Source organism: Nyctibius grandis, chromosome 20 (genome assembly GCF_013368605.1).
Source record: "Nyctibius grandis isolate bNycGra1 chromosome 20, bNycGra1.pri, whole genome shotgun sequence".
Taxonomy (NCBI): Eukaryota; Metazoa; Chordata; class Aves; order Nyctibiiformes; family Nyctibiidae; genus Nyctibius; species Nyctibius grandis.
In genome coordinates, this window is record NC_090677.1 from 4,695,532 (window position 1) to 4,711,138 (window position 15,607).

At 46.9% G+C, this 15,607-nt stretch overlaps 2 protein-coding genes across 2 annotated transcripts in view; one reads left to right on the forward strand and one right to left on the reverse strand.

Annotated features, from left to right (window-relative positions):
- The first annotated feature begins 806 nt into the window (after positions 1–806).
- Positions 807–9,375, forward strand: TACR2 (tachykinin receptor 2). The gene is made up of 5 exons (XM_068416669.1): positions 807–1,302; positions 4,446–4,640; positions 7,212–7,368; positions 7,703–7,899; positions 9,180–9,375. The coding sequence occupies exons 1-5, from the start codon at positions 899–901 to the stop codon at positions 9,373–9,375; spliced, it is 1,149 nt and encodes a 382-aa protein (XP_068272770.1). The 5' UTR covers positions 807–898.
- Positions 9,376–11,833: 2,458 nt separating this feature from the next.
- LOC137672490 (hexokinase-1) overlaps positions 11,834–15,607 on the reverse strand; it is a 39,467-nt gene continuing 35,693 nt past the window's right edge. Inside the window, exon 18 of the mRNA XM_068416736.1 lies at positions 11,834–15,042. Coding sequence (XP_068272837.1) covers positions 14,898–15,042 — 145 coding nt within the window. The 3' untranslated portion in view covers positions 11,834–14,897. The remainder of the gene's footprint in view (positions 15,043–15,607) is intronic.

Sequence of the window (15,607 nt, forward strand, 5' to 3'; positions counted from 1 at the left end):
AAACGCATTGAATATATTTTGTTTCTTTCTTGCTACGAGAGCTCGCACGAAGTCAGGGAGGGTCCTGGACACACAAGGATTGCAGGACTGGTAAACCTGGCAAAGGAGCTACCCTTGCATTTAAGCCTGTAAACGCTGATAGAGCAGCATGGCCATTTCAGAGATTATTTCAAAAGAAACAGAGAGGCAGGGGGGGAAAAAAGTTTCAAGTACCACTTTGCCGCGTTTCATTTGATGTCAAATTAGTTGTTTAGTTTTTGCCTGCGAGAGACTCCACCTCCTTTCAAAGTCCCCTTAAACCCTGTGAAGAATTCATCCCAGTACGGCTCCTGCCTTGCACTTAACAGTTACACAGGCAAAGAAAACCAAATGTCCTCAGTCCCACTGTGGAGGATTCAGATACCTGGTGCCTTGGAAAACCGCTGCCCTGAAAAAGGATTTCCACTCGGATTGCAGCGTTTTCTGGCTTGATACTTCCATTTATATTTTCTTGGCCCTAAAAAAAAAAATCTAAAAATTGCCTGTGACTGACCTGGAAAACACCTTCCTCCCCCCGCTTTTTTTTTTCCCCTTCCTTTTATCTTTTTCTTCCTTTTTTCTTTCTTTTTTAGAGGAAAAAAGAAACTCAAGGGGGGGAGAGTTGTTCTTTAGTTTTTTGCTCTTCAAGCGTAGGTTAAGATGCCAGGCAAGGAGGAGGCCCTCGGTATCGCTCATCTCCTCCTGGAACTGCGTTGCATCACTTGGAAAACAGGACGAGAGGACACAAGACATCTCATCCCGATGTCTCTTTAACGACACGTAGTCGTATGCATGGGGATTCATAACACCAGTGTCTACTGCAAGAAAATGAGCAGACGCCAGAAGATTTTATTTTACTCTTAGCCGAATTAAAAAAGCCATGAGCCCATTTTCCGTTTCAAATGCTAGCAACGTCTCGCAGGCTGACTCCCTCGAGGACAGCGGCAATTGGACAGCAGTAACCCAGTTCACCCAGCCGGGATGGCAAATCGCTTTGTGGGCTATCACCTATTCCTTCATCGTTATCTCATCCATCGTTGGCAACGTCACCATCATCTGGATTATCCTTGCGCACAGGAGAATGAGGACTGCTACCAACTACTTTATTGTTAATTTGGCTCTTTCGGATTTGCTGATGTCCACTTTCAACACCATCTTCAATTTTATTTACGCCAGTCACAACGTCTGGTATTTTGGCGAGGAATTCTGCAGGTTTCAGAACTGGTTCCCCATCACCGCGATGTTTGTGAGCATTTACTCCATGACAGCCGTGGCTGCAGAGAGGTAAGAGGCGAACGGAGAAGATAAGGTCCAAAAAATGCACTGTGAGTTATAAAGAATTATTGCAATACTTTGTGCAACTGGCCCCCGCCCACCGTATCAGGTGCCTTATCAACAAAGTGGGAGGGGTGCCAGGCAAATAGACTACGGGGTTAGATGCTAGTTATGGCATGAAAGGAAGGCTCTTCCGTCTTATCCCTGGTCTGAATCACACCTGAATGCGTAACAAGGGGCTGGTATTTTATTGTTCCCGTGTTCCTGATCATAAATTGTTTCCCAGTCATGCTGCAAACTCATTTTTTTTTAAACCACAAGAAGGATTTCTCATTTGGACAGAGCTGGAGCGATACAAATATGTTGCAGGATGCTGACAGATCAGCATCCACCACCCCGCTCTTGTGAGTTCAGCAAACCACCAGAAATGATGGGAATTGGATCAGAAATGGCAGAGTCTGCTCCAATAGTTCACAAGAATGACTTGTTCCAAGAGAGAGGAAAGTAATTACAGTGTTTTGTTTGACTTTTGAGGCAATTTGGTATTTTCATAGTACTCACATCTGCCAAGTCTCTCTTACTCAAGCTTAAATTTGTGGAGTCTGAATGTGTTTACAGCTCATTGTTAAGTAGCGCGACGCTGCTTTTCCTTTTACTAGAAAGTGGCCAAAAGTCCATGGGAATTTCCTCTCCTAATGGCAATGGCATGTAAAAGAAGTAGAGGAGGTTAAGCTCCCTTCTAGGCTTCTGCTCTCCTTCCCTCCATCCTCCCTGTCTTCCCTCTGTTTCTTCCACTCTCTGCCTGGTGCTGGCAACATCTGGATCTTTTCCATCCTATGTCCCTGCCGCAACTCCACGGCAAAGGTCTTCCCCCCAGCGTCCAGAAATACCTGGCGGTCCTTTATCAAGCCCTCCTGTTGACTTTGCAGTTTCCTTCAGGTTTCCCCCGTTCCTTATCAAGGGCGCGTATCCACAAAGGGCCCTTCCAGCTCCCTCGGGAGTGGAGCCAGCAACTCTTTTGCTGTTCCTGGCTTTAAATCAAGGGTTGTTGGAAACTGCTATTTTATACACATGTATACATATTTAAAAAACTTTTAAAAAATCCATTTCGGCCTGTCCTCACATCTCCCTACTCTCGTTCCTTAGGGACTTTTGGTGAAAAGTACCTATAGAGTCAAAATCTCTTCAGTCACGTGGCACAGATCAGAAAGAAAACTTGGCATCTCACTGCAAACCATATTTAGCTATTCTTTGCTTAACCTTAAAATAGATCCTGACACTGTCTCCTGGAAACTCGCGGCTTCCATTTATTGTTATGAGAACTTGCGTTCACGTGGGCTCCGTTGTTTAACTTCGATAAAACAATGTCTTCTGAAGTGGTTTATTGTAAGGAAGGAGGCTGAGAAGTGACAGCTCTATGAGTCATCTCTGTCTGCAGTGGAAAAGGCCCTGGCGATGTTGCTCACCGTTGGCTTTAGGACCACTCCGTTTCCCCATTTCCAGCTGCTCTGCGTACCGGAGCAGCTGTTTCCACTGCACGCTTCCCGCAGCGCTCCAGGCAGAAATGGACTAGATCAGATTGAGTTTCACACCCCAGTTAGCAAAGCCTCCTAGGCCCTCTGTGGAAAGTGTGCAAGAGCGCCCAAAATTCAGCTCGTTTTGCCTGCAAGGAGTGAGGACTGGAGGAAGGGTGCCAAGAGTGTGGTTCCAGCATCCTGGGACGTCACAGGGAGCGGGGCACAGAGAGAGGGCACAGGGAGCGTGAGCAGCAGGGGCACAAAGGCAGCCCTGCCACACAGATCTCAGCAGATTGGGTAAATCTCCCAACTTGCAGGAGCTTGCCTAAGTGCACGCCTCGCCTCGGGGGTGCACCCCTGGCTGAGTGGGACAGCCTCCACCCAGCAGCCCTGTAACACCTGTGGTATCTGCGACACGGGCTGCTGCGTCAGGCTGCTTCGGCAGCGCGGCGCGTGGCATCGTTTACACCCAGGACTTGCCATCCACCAAGAGCCACAGACTGTGGCTTTGGGCACTTCTGCGGGCAAATACTCTGGAGAATATTCTCCGCTCGATTCCTCCCTGACCAGATTCGAGCACAGTATAATACTGCCTACGACGAGCTGAAGAAAAGCGAGGTGACATGAACATTTTATAGCTAAATAAGGCTCTGTTGCCGTGCAGCTCTGGCTTACTCACGGTGCCGTCTGTCCGTGCAGCCGCCCTCCGTCCTGCCGCAGCAGCCGGGCAGAGCTCCCTCCCAACGGCCTGGCCAAGAGACAGCACAGAGTTTGTCAGATTTGCGCTATGAAAACCAGAAGGCAATCGGCATTTTCCACTCTATTCTGCCTTGGTAACAACCATGACAGAGAGTACGGAGAGCATGACAAGAAATGCATAATTGATTATGTGCTCGTTACGATACTGTGCATTTCCACACGGGGAACTTAAAACCAGAGAGCCGCCCCGGGCTTGCCAGTAATCTAATAGTCAGATGGGCCGTGAGGACTCTGAGCAGGTGTGGGATGGAAGGGTCAGCCTTCCCCTTCCAAGTGCTCCAGCCTTTACAAGCGGAGGTGGATGGCACATGAGTTTTCCATGGCTAAATATCAGGGGAAAAAAATCCAGGGTAAAGGATACTTGAGACCCTAGTCTGCTGTTGTGATAACACGGGGCGTCAGAGGAGACTGATATAATTAGGGGGGGAACAGGGTGTTTAGGCTTTTTGGTAGCAGAAGGAGAAAAGGGCATGGTATTAAACAGTGCATAACTCCAAACCAACATGAACAGTCCACAGCATGAAACTTCAGACCAAACACATAATGCATTTGAAAAATTAACTTAAAAAAAAAAAAAGATAAAAAACAGAGAAGTTCAAAGTAAGGGGAATACTTGTGCGGACCATATGCAGAAGGCATAGATGACTGCTTCCTCCTCACACTAGAAGCATCCATCCACACGGGTTTAATATATTCTGCCTTAAGACTTGCAATTGTTCTCTTTAGAAAGGATTTAGCTCCTTCCAATTATTTGTAGCCTGGAACCTGTCAAAATGTCTACAAATAAAGCCCACCATACTGTCTGGTGACTTTTTACACTTGCTATATTTGCTGTGCAGTTTACAAATGCAAAAGCATTACCTGTTTTTCTTGCAGGTACGTGGCAATAATTCATCCCTTCAAGCCCAGGCTTTCTGCTGGAAGCACCAGAGTCATCATAGGGATAATCTGGCTGGTGGCGTTTGGGCTCGCCTTCCCGCAGTGCTTCTACGCCGAGATCATGACGGACAACGGAACGACAAAATGCATCGTCGTCTGGCCCGATGACGTTGGATCCAAGCACCAGCTCACGTAAGAGAAACAAAAAACTCCCAGTTCGTGCAAAAGTTAACTATGACATTCATTTCATCTCCAAACTGTTGGTTACAGGCAGTACTGGGGGAGAGGGCAGGGGGAACCACGCACCAGGGGAATACGGGTCTGGGGCAGCCCACCTAAGCTCAGCTTAAGCCAGCTGTGGAAAAAGCTGCCAGGTGATCCTGGCTTAGGGTAAAGAAGGGTGATGCACCATCCTCCCCTGCTTTGAAAAGTGGTTACAAGAGCTAGAAACCCTAGATACAGGATTTAAGAGAAAACAGCATGAAAAGTCTCTAAACCAGCAATAAATCCTGGTTCCAAAGATTTTGGATTTTCTCCATCAGGCAGGAAGAAACTGGGTATCTTTAATGCTGAGAAGCCACATAATTAGCTAAAAATTACGCTGCTCTTGGCGGGGGTGGGGAGAAGCATGTTTCAAACATCCTAAAGTTTTATAGACTGACTTATCTGGGCACACATCTGCCCTTGCAAAAGCTCCTAGCCAGCCCTCACAGCAATTTCCTCCTGCTTTAAAGCAAGATTGTTCAGACAGATGAAACAAGCCATACCCGGCATTTAGGGGATCTGCTGTGATTAATCATTATTCGAAGCACGTGATACACAGAGCAGTTTGAGAAATTTATCAAGCAAAACATATTTATACAAAGTAGTAATGGAAGAACTGAGGAAAAGGAACAAATTGATTAACGAAATGGAAACAATTTTTCAAACCAAACCCAAGTGCTCAGCTCCCCATGTCCATTCTTCACTGTGAACGTTTTTGCCCAGCTACGTGCATTTTCCCTTCTCCATCTTCATCTCTGGCAGACAGCTGGATGCCTCCTGCAGTTAGTTATTACCAAACTAACCATTTTTCACACTAATATGTGCCGAGTTCCAAGAGCTTCATGTAAGTTTGGCCGAGCTGCAGCATGTTCAGCCACTGGCGGTCAGTTGTCCTCAGTCTCCGGAGTCACAGAAGAGCTAAAATCAGGCTCACATCATGCTGGGTGATGTTCCTCCCAGGGCTCCCTGGCTGGTACCCCACGGCACACGCAGGGGAACACAGTATGCCAGGCTCCTGTCGATTGAGAAGGAGGGATAGTAGATAATCACTTACAAGTCACTGATGACTATTTCATTCAGATGAAAAGCATGAGGTTTATTTCTCCTGCATCCACTGGTTGGGAAGGACTGAAACAAAAGTTTCCCAGCATGCCGGCGAAACCTCTGCGGGCTGGAAAGGTTGGTCCTGAACGTGGCAAATAAGGGGGCAGGTTCTTTCTGGGATCCCCAGCTAAAGAGCAGCAGCTCCCGAACACAATCAATCACTCCATTCACCAGCTCACTCCCCCTGAACAGCCTCAGGTCTGCAGGTTTCGGCAGCTCTCCTAGAAAGGAAGCTGGAAGCAGCGCTCCCCAGAAATCATCCTGAGTGATGGATCTGACGGGACAAACGCCTGCAATACAGACCAGGGAGAAAAAGCCACGTGCAGCCATTCATGTGCTATTCCAAATACCGAGAAAAAGAAACCCAAAGCAAAAACAAAGAAATGGAGAACCGGGTTCCTCTGTTGACAGTGGGCCCTCCGAATCCTTCTTAGTCAATTAAAATCAGCTTTCAAGATTTCTAGACTTCAGAACAAAGGAAAATAATTTTCTGCAGGAAAAGTGTTTATAATTATGATAGAAACGAGTCCAAAAAACCCAAACAATGCACTACTGTGACTGCCAGCACCTGAGAAATCTTGGATAAGAAGGGACTAAACTTGTAGAAGTTTAACCAAAATAAAGAACCTTAAACCACAGAGGACTTTTTTCTGGTGACAGGTTAAATTTCCAGCAAAGTAGCAAAACTGCAAGACTAAAAGTTTCTTTTTGCCACGTGCCCAAGCTTAGGCTCCCATCCTCTCCTCCTCCTCCCAGGATGGGAACTCTAACAGGGCTTTGCATTTCAGCTGTGCTCCACACACAGTATTAGACCTTCAATCTGAGGAGACTCAGGGAGGGTGGAAAACAGGCAGTGATAAACTTGCCACATGTCACAAATATAATATTTTTCTATACAGCGCCCTGCAAAGCAGCTGACCCCGCTCGCTCACGCAGCGAGTTAACTCCAGAGCATCGTCATACTGAGAAAGACCATTTGCACCCAGCCTTTTGTGGTCACTGCCAGCAGCGTGTGCCAGAGCCCTCCTGCCTAATCCCAGTTTTCACACTGTTTATGTTGATTTGACAGCTGCTCTAACCGAGTTGAGCAGGTTCTTCCCTCCCCATAAATGGTGGTCGCTTAAAATAATCAAACCCCCAGCACAAGGGGACCAACAGAAGCTTGTGGGGTAACATGGGAAGATAGAAAGCGTCGAGCTAGAACACAGTCAAAGGAGATGCCAGCACTTTTGGCTAGAGCACTAACCGAGTTGGTTTGTAGGCCAAATTTCTGCTTCTTTATGCTTTGGGGTTGAAGTTAATGGGAGCCAGACATACACACCCAAAAGACAGTTTCTGAAAGAGCCCTTCAAGAGACATACTGACCATGAAAACGTGCCTGTTCTTCTTTTTCAGGTATCACATTGCGGTGATCGTCTTGATTTACTTACTGCCTTTACTGGTGATGTTTGTTGCATACAGCATTATAGGAATTACTCTGTGGAGCAGTGCAATTCCAGGCAACCACCTTAACAGAGTCCGCTACGAACACCAAGTTAACGCCAAAAAAAAGGTCAGAAGTGAAACTTAAAGATAATTACCCTCAGCGCACCAGCCCTGCTTTCTCCAATTCCAAAGCAGAGCTTGCATTTGATACAAAACCTTGTGGGATTGGGCACAAAATGTTGACAAAATATTTTGGGCTGGGGGTAAAAGGGCATCACCCAAGTATGAAAAAAATGATGGTCTAGATGCACCAACCAGCCTCCAAGGAAGAAAGGCTCACGTTACTACGTGGTGGGCCAGTTCCCAGCAGTCCTTAGAGAGTAAAGCCTGGTGCCCAGTGAATCTGCACATCGCAGGATAAACCATGTCCAGGAATAACACACTGGGTTTGTTTTTTCTAGTTTGTGAAGACCATGGTGGTAGTCGTGATCATTTTTGCTGTCTGCTGGCTGCCCTATCACATATACTTCATCCTGGGGAGCTTCAAGGAAGACATCTATCAGCAGAAGTACATTCAGCAGGTTTATCTTGCCATCTTTCTCCTTGCCATGAGTTCGACGATGTACAACCCCATCATATACTGCTGCCTTAACCAAAGGTGAGTAGCGTGCACGTGTGCACGCAGAGAAAAGGAAAATCTCAATCTGAAAAAGCATAATAATAACTGCGATTTTCAACTGCAGTCCACAGGCTGGGTAGACAATGCTGATAACACAAGATGAGCCACGCTGTGCAAGTGAGGTTTTAACTCAACCCTTAAGGTTTTCTGCCTCCGAGTGAAGTGCAGGCAGCAGGTGTATGATCAGCGCAGCCACATCTGCACCAGTTCCCACACGCAGACTACTTCATTTCCAAGGAAGGAGGGAGGGCTCTGTAATCCCCACAGTGCATCTGCTGACCTAACGCCGGGCTGCCTTAACCACCCGCTCCTCCTGTGCCACCGCGCCCCAGCGCAGCCCTGAGCCCCCCATGCAGGCACGGAGCTCATCGCTGTGAGGAGTAGGGGCAGCCCACGGGTGACCTGCCGAGGCTCCCGTCCGGGTACACGGCCACAAGTGAGCAGCTGGCAGAGCACAACCCCGTCGTGCCAAGAGATGTCTCTCTTGCTCTGCGCTGAGAACGGGCTGCTCTCGGGACGCTGGGCTTGGGGAGCTGCCCTGGCTGCCCTGCAGGTCTCCCTGCCAATTCCTGCCTGCGCACCCCACTGCCAGACCTCTCCCTAACCCACATCTCTTCATCCCGGCTGCATGCGCAGGGAGCTTTAAGGGTAAGAAATAGTCCTCGGCACACCTCCTCCAGCACCTCCAGTGCAGTTTCACTGGGACTCCACCAGCCAAAATACCTAACTCCAGAGTGATGCCAGGAGGCTCACTCCTTCCGAGCGCTTCAAACAGCATCCTGCCACTCAGCTCGCACAAGGAGGCAGCTTTGCAGCCCGTTCAGCCAATCTGCATTTAACATAAAATACCCAGACACATCCTCCATCTCTCTCAGAAAGCAGACAGCTTCCTCATTTAATTATTCATGTTTTTAAAAAAAGTTTCCAGTGGGTAAAATACACATATTTTCCTCAGATGCTCCGCTTCTCATGAATGGTGTTATCAGCATGGTCAGCACCATCTGCTGAGAACATCAAACATACTGCCATTTAACTGATCTTATGTATTTACTTAAAATATAAGGAAATCCAATGATAATCTCTCCTATTGCTCTTCCTTCTATAGATTTATACATTTAGCTCTACAACCAGCTCCTTTAATTTCAACAGAAACCTTTTATTTCCACGGTCATTCAGAGGTAGAACCAAGTCATGCGTTTTGTTCTCTGTGCAATTAAAAAGATCATTTCGCCATTTAATTTCTTTTCTTATATTTACAGGTTTCGTTCTGGCTTCAAATTAGCTTTCCGGTGGTGTCCGTGCATACAAGCAACTGAGAAAGACAAACTTAAACTTAAGTCCCCCTCCATTTACCAGACAACGCACAGGAAGTCAAGAACAACAAGTTTCAACACAGAAACTCAACTGAACGAGAAAGAGAAGACATCATTTGCCCTCACCCACCTAACACTCTGATTTTCTCCTCGCGGTTCTGGCTCCATCCTAATACACCATACCAAGGCAGCAGATTTGTGGAAGCCTGAGGCAGCTCTCTTTTCTGAAGCAACCGTTTTCTACGGGACTTTTTCAGGTGCCATCAGCATTGAAAGCAGTCTGCTGATAATACTTATATCCATGTAGGTCCAAATATCACCCAGCTATGGATGCAAGTTCAGCCCTCCCTTACACCAACAACTGCAATACAGAACAGAGGGATTCTGCCCACGAGGTCAAAAAAGTGACGGCGCAGACCTCAGGCAGTGCCAATCAGTAGAATACAAATTATTCTCTTCTAGATAGTGATCCCCCTCTCTCTGTTCCACCAAGACACTTAAATCTGGAAAAGAGGTGATGGAGCAGAAAGGCTGGGGCACATCTGGCCCAGTTTGGATGGACCCTTGGGGCTGCCTGGGCAGCTAAATCTCGAGGCTCAGCAGCACCAAGGCAGACAAGGCTGTGGCGCAGAGTTTGTTTACGACAAAGGCAAACACTAACGTGTCCAGACGGAAAAGCCTGCCCTGAAATTTATCTGAATTCCAGGATTTTCGGACCTGCAATTTTGTCAACATCATCTCTCATCAATTAAAAGTGAGAAACAGTTCCTTAAGAGGTTGTCATTGCATGGATTTGTATAACCTTGTACCAAAATATGATGTCATTTTCCTATCAAACTGTGCCCAAGTGATTCCTCCAACTTCACATAGTTAATTATGGTGCCTAATTTGGAAAGCAAGGCTCTCTGAAGGGTCGGTAGCCAGGTGTGGGATGCTCATGGTCGGGGCTCATGGATCCAATCCGAATCCCCTTCCTTTACCTCCTCTTAGCCCTAACTGCAGTCTGACCCATCGCTGTCTTTTCCCAGATAGCCCCTTCATCTTCCCTTTCCAGACTTACCATTTTTATCAGCACTGTTCTTCTCTTCTCAGATACGAAAATAAAGGCTGAAATATGTCATCTTCAAAGCCTGAGGCATTACATGCAGGCATGCAAAACAGGAGAAGCTGAAATATAAACATTATATAAAAGTAACACAGCATTTAATACTGGTGTGATAAGTAGCACCTCACAATCACCTTCACCTTTCATGACAGGTTTCTATATATCACAGAGCCATACCTTAGCAGACAAAAAGCTCCTACAACACTGACAAGATCCAGTGATTTGAAATATTCCCCTTTGCTCTGTGAAAGCAAAACTACAAACTGTTGCCAGGCTTAAATTCTGGAGTAAATTCAGAGAAAAGATTTGTGGCTTGAACAGGAAGAGCGCTCAGGGATGTGATTTTCCCAGGTCTGTTTCAATACAGGTACTAGCAAACGCATCTTCCTTCTCCACTTAACCTTCTTCACCTCCCTGGCTGCTGTGGGGAACAATTGTGTTACACAGAGGCCCAACAAACTTGTCTCGCTAATGGGACAACAGAGCACAGGGCTGTGTGCCCTCCTTAAAACGTTCATTATTTTAAATAATGCCAGCAGGCAGTTTATAGTCTAGATGTTACCTGGCCAGCCCTCTTACCTGGCCAGCCTGCTCTTCCCCAGACTGCACCGCTGGGGTGCGTGCAGGGCAGAGGGAGAGCAACGAGAGGCATTTACAGACAGCCACCACCAAGTCTTTCTCCTGAAGGGATCCAAAACAATTTGGGAGGGACACTCTGCAAGGCACACATCTCTGGGATCAGACTAGAGGTTGCAAAGACTCTTGCTCCGAGGAGCTGGAGGACATCTACACACAGAGTTCACTATTTTATATACATAAACTGTACCTCTCCATGCCCAGCCAATGTGATTGCAAGGCCTTTAAACCCTTTAAATCCTGCAGCTTTCTAATGCGGATCTTTTTAGACCAAACAGGCCTGTCCTGAGCATCCCATCTTCCCCTCCGTCTTCCATCACAGCTTAACAGCCGGGCAGAGCCTATTTCAGATGCACGAGTGTCACGCCCTGCGCAGTCCCTGACAGGCACTGACATTTTCTGACAGCTCAGGGCACGTCTCTCTCTTGCTCGGGTGCAGAAAGCAGAGGATGACTTCTTCAGGCTGCAAGCAAAACTCCTGGTGCCCTGAAGGACTCACACTGCAGATCCTGAGAAGTTTCTCTGCTAGAAACAGCAACAGTTAGGAAAGCAGAGACGCTCTGAGCCCTCGTTAGATACTGGAAGCGAAGGCATGCCAAGGCAGACTACGTTATTTCCTGTGATATACGAGGTAACAGGAACACCAGGCTCCATAGCAAATACATGCAATTCTTCATTTAAATATAGACATGATTAAATACCATGCAGCAGTAAAACACCTCCAGGTCAGCAATAAATCCCTCCTCTGATCAGTTACTCATGCGCTAAGCAGCGATGGAGACCCTGCAGTCAGTAAAGAAAAACATTTGAAGAATGTCGTTTTTATGGCAAAGGAACGAACAAAAAGCACAGAACGGGGTTCAGAAGTTCAGAAACACTTTATTTTGCCTTCTGCTATTTTCTTAAGAAAACAAAACAAAACAAAGTCTGCTTGTTTTAAAACCCATTCAAAAGGCTTCTGAGAGAACCCCCAGAGGAGTAAGGAGCGGATGACATTACAACAGTGGTATGCAAATGGTCTTTTCCCCAGGAAATATAAGATCTTTGTGTTCATATTGCAGTAATTACAGCTTAACAATTAAGAGGACTATGATTTTATTCACCAAGCCTAAAAGCTTTAGGTAAGACATCTCAGTCATTGCTTGGATAACATTGGAGACATTTCTTCAGACAGTTATAGCTTGTGATTCACTTGGAACAGTTTCCTAGGGGTAAGAAGCAGCCTGGAAATGGAAATCCCACCAGGTCTCCCTTTGGAAAAGAACTGCTGTGTCTTATCGAGTACATCACCTATGGTCCACAGTAGGAAAAGTTGCGCTGTTAGAAACACAAACTCACTCCCTATTTGTTATGAGCTGGATCCAATAAACAAAACGACCTATGCCAGCATCTCCAAAATTCACAGTCACCCTGAGACCAAGTTTAACTTCCACTTCTCATTCATCCTCTACCCTGCACTGAGCCTAGCCCTCAGATGCTGAAGAGCTCTGAACCCCAGGCACGGCTCACACCACCCCTACGGCGGCAGGCGTAACATTTGCAAATCTTCAAGCAATTAAAATGCAACGTGTCCCCTGTGCCCAAAAACTTTCTCACCTTCTTCTGTCTCCTGTTTGGGGTCATAGCTGCACATCAAGGGTGTCAGAGACTATCCAAGCTGTAACGTAAGATGGGTTATTGGAGAAGCACAACTTTAGTGTATGCAAAAGGGGCTTTCATATACAACTCCAACACAGGATGTGCCAACCATGGGCGGCTGAGCACCTCACACTGTGATTCTGCAAACATTAACCCTATGCACACAGGGAGGTTACGGACTCCAATGTGCATCAGACTTCTGCGGGGACACAGTGACCGTAACATATCCATCACTGTGTATCTGGCAAAGCCTAATATAATCACGGCGGCTCTGATGCCGTGGGCTGAGGTTTTCCTGGACTGCAGATTCCCCTGCATGAGACAGGGCATGAGATGCACCCAGACAAACTACATGTGCCCTAAGATTTGGGTATTGTCAGCCCTGTGCCTCTGCTGAACTGCATTAGGAAACGCGAGGCATGGGGACCTGGGTGAAATCCACCCTGTTTGAATCTGACCCCGAATGCCCGGGAATAAAAACACACACACAAAACACAGGCACCACTGGGATTAGGTTGCAGCTCTCCCTAGACAATAGCTCTTCCCAAAGCACTAAGCCACCAGCCAACAGCACCTCTTCCAGAAAGAACCACTAAACACCAGTTAACGCACATCAAAATGTTTAATATTTTCACAAGTATCACGTAACACTAGTATCGGAGCTACTAGTGTGCAAAGTAAAAAGACTCTCTACCTTTGCAAAACCAGTTAGGCATGCAATTTTTCAGGTAGACACACACTTAAAGCTGCAATGACTGCTTGTGACTCACATGTTACGTTACAACATTCACTCACAGTGCACCATAATGCATACTGAAATGTCATCGATAGGTAGGGCAATCCAAATCTTAGGGGAGTGGAACGAGGACAAAGAGGAGTAGCCTGCAAATTTCCATCTAGTTTCTGCAAGAAAAGGCAGCAGGGAAAACCATGCAGACATCTTAAATTCATTTTTGGTAGAAGAGCGGGAATTAAGGACTACTGTGTGGTCTCCCTCTTTGCAGAAAGTGGCGTGACTTGCAAATGTTATTCAACGTTTGCCTTCCTAACTGCTTTTCAATTTAAGGGACGCAACTGGTATGCAAATATTATAATGGCATCAGCTCGACAGAGGACAGGATACACCGAGTGTATATGATCCTTGTTGTTGCTTTAGTTCTTGGAATAAGCTGGGTCTGATTTTGGCTTTGTGGCTTGTTTAGTTTATGCACCCGGGTCCTCAAAGGCAAGATCAAAATCAAACCCTCATATTCCTTTCTGATCGCTAACTCTAGCTGAGTGTTTGTGTTTTGAGTGGCTGCTTAACAGTATTTAAAGATTAAAGCTTTGTGTGGAAGCAAATACCCATTTAAGGCGAGAGACGGAAGTACACACATCCGAGTGACACTGCCTAGCTGCAGATCCGGTAGGAGGGCAGCTGCAGTGCCCTGATCCAGACTAACAAGAAGAGATAGAAAATATTTTTAATAAGAACTCTTAAACAGAAGAATACAGCACAGCCCGCCTAGGGACCATAAATCTACCAACTTCCCGGGTCTGGAGATTTGGATTACCCCAATCGCCAACCACTTTGTTTTACTCTTGAGGGATTTCTTGCCAAAACGTGACAGGTTTCGCCCAGTAACACAACACTATTCACAGAAGCAATGGGAAATACCAGTGGAACCAGATCTGTGGGACAAGGGCGTTTACTTTTACCATGACAGAACAGGCATCAAGGAAGCGAGTAAGTCGCATTGTCAAGTCCCACTACAGAGTTACGTGCGTGCACGGTGCCGGCACACCATAATGTTTTCACAATCGCTTTATACGAAACAACAGCAGGTAGATATGCAGGAGGGAACTGTTGCTTCCCCTTCACTAAAAGCATCGACAACCCAGGTCTGGTGGTCAGTGTGCTGGCGGTGCGCTTAACAGGGATGCTGCAAAGGACACATTTGGTACGGTGCAACGGTAGCTCTCAACGCACATCACTTGGGGGCAATTTCGTCTCAGACAACAACTGATTTTTGACAGCTGCAGAAATTATAGACTGATTTTTCCATGACCTACAGATGGGGAAGGTACCAACAAGGTGAATAAGAAACATGCAGATTGGGGTCCAGAAACAGGAGATATTATTAACAGCACACATTCTATCTTGCATCCTATTTTTTATGTCATTAGTTGTGTTTCGTTTTCCCCGATAAAGCAGTGAGTTCTGGGTTTTTACCAGTTCTGACTATGCAGTCGCTGCTTTATGAGAAAGTGCTCACAAGACAGAATCGGGGCCGGGCTTGTGGAGTTCAGTTCTGCTCGGCATCGCGAAGCCTGCATCCCACTGCTGTGATGAGCGCTGCCCCCTTCCCGCTGCCGTCCTCGGACAGCAGGAAGGTCACGTCGCAGCTGGGTGCCAGGTCTTTGACTGTTTGGTGCATGATCCTCGAAAAGCTGCGAAAGAAAACAATGGTAGTGGGTGAGGGAGGTCCTGCAGCACCTGCAGAGCGTAGCGCTGCCAAAGGCCTTCGCAGTGCTTCCCCTTTTCACTGGGGAAAAAACTAAAATGCTGGAAACTAGGGTGGATTTGAAGACTGGGAACAGTGGGAGTTAAAGGAAAAAAGCACTTGCATCCCAGCCCTGCCTCTCTGTCTGCGTGGTTTAACCCAGATTGCTAGTACCACAGCAAAGGGGAGAGAAGAGATCATGTACAGCTGTCTCCTTCCTACTCATCTCCCTCCTTGCACACCAGAGATGGGCACTAATCTTCTCCTCCTGTTGCCAGCTCTTTTAGACCCCCACCCTCACCTGCCATGGCTTCGCAGCAGCCCATCTTCTCTGCACACTGAACAGAAACATCCTCCAAAGAGGCAGCAGGCATTTCAGCACTGCTCTGTCATTGCCTTTGCAAAGCCAAGAGATCCTTCCCTTCCTGCGCAGCTTCCAACTTGTTCGGCAAGCTGCGTCCCCTTCAGTTTGTCACCGGCCCAAGAATCCTTCACAAGTCCTCCTTGATCCT

Bases quoted from the DNA above. Each gene is read 5' to 3' on its own strand.
- TACR2 (XM_068416669.1), top strand. From the start codon at position 899: ATGAGCCCATTTTCCGTTTCAAATGCTAGCAACGTCTCGCAGGCTGAC. The intron at 1,303-4,445 runs GTAAGAGGCGAA...TTTTTCTTGCAG, and splicing joins ACAGCCGTGGCTGCAGAGAG to GTACGTGGCAATAATTCATC. The intron at 4,641-7,211 runs GTAAGAGAAACA...CTTCTTTTTCAG, and splicing joins GGATCCAAGCACCAGCTCAC to GTATCACATTGCGGTGATCG.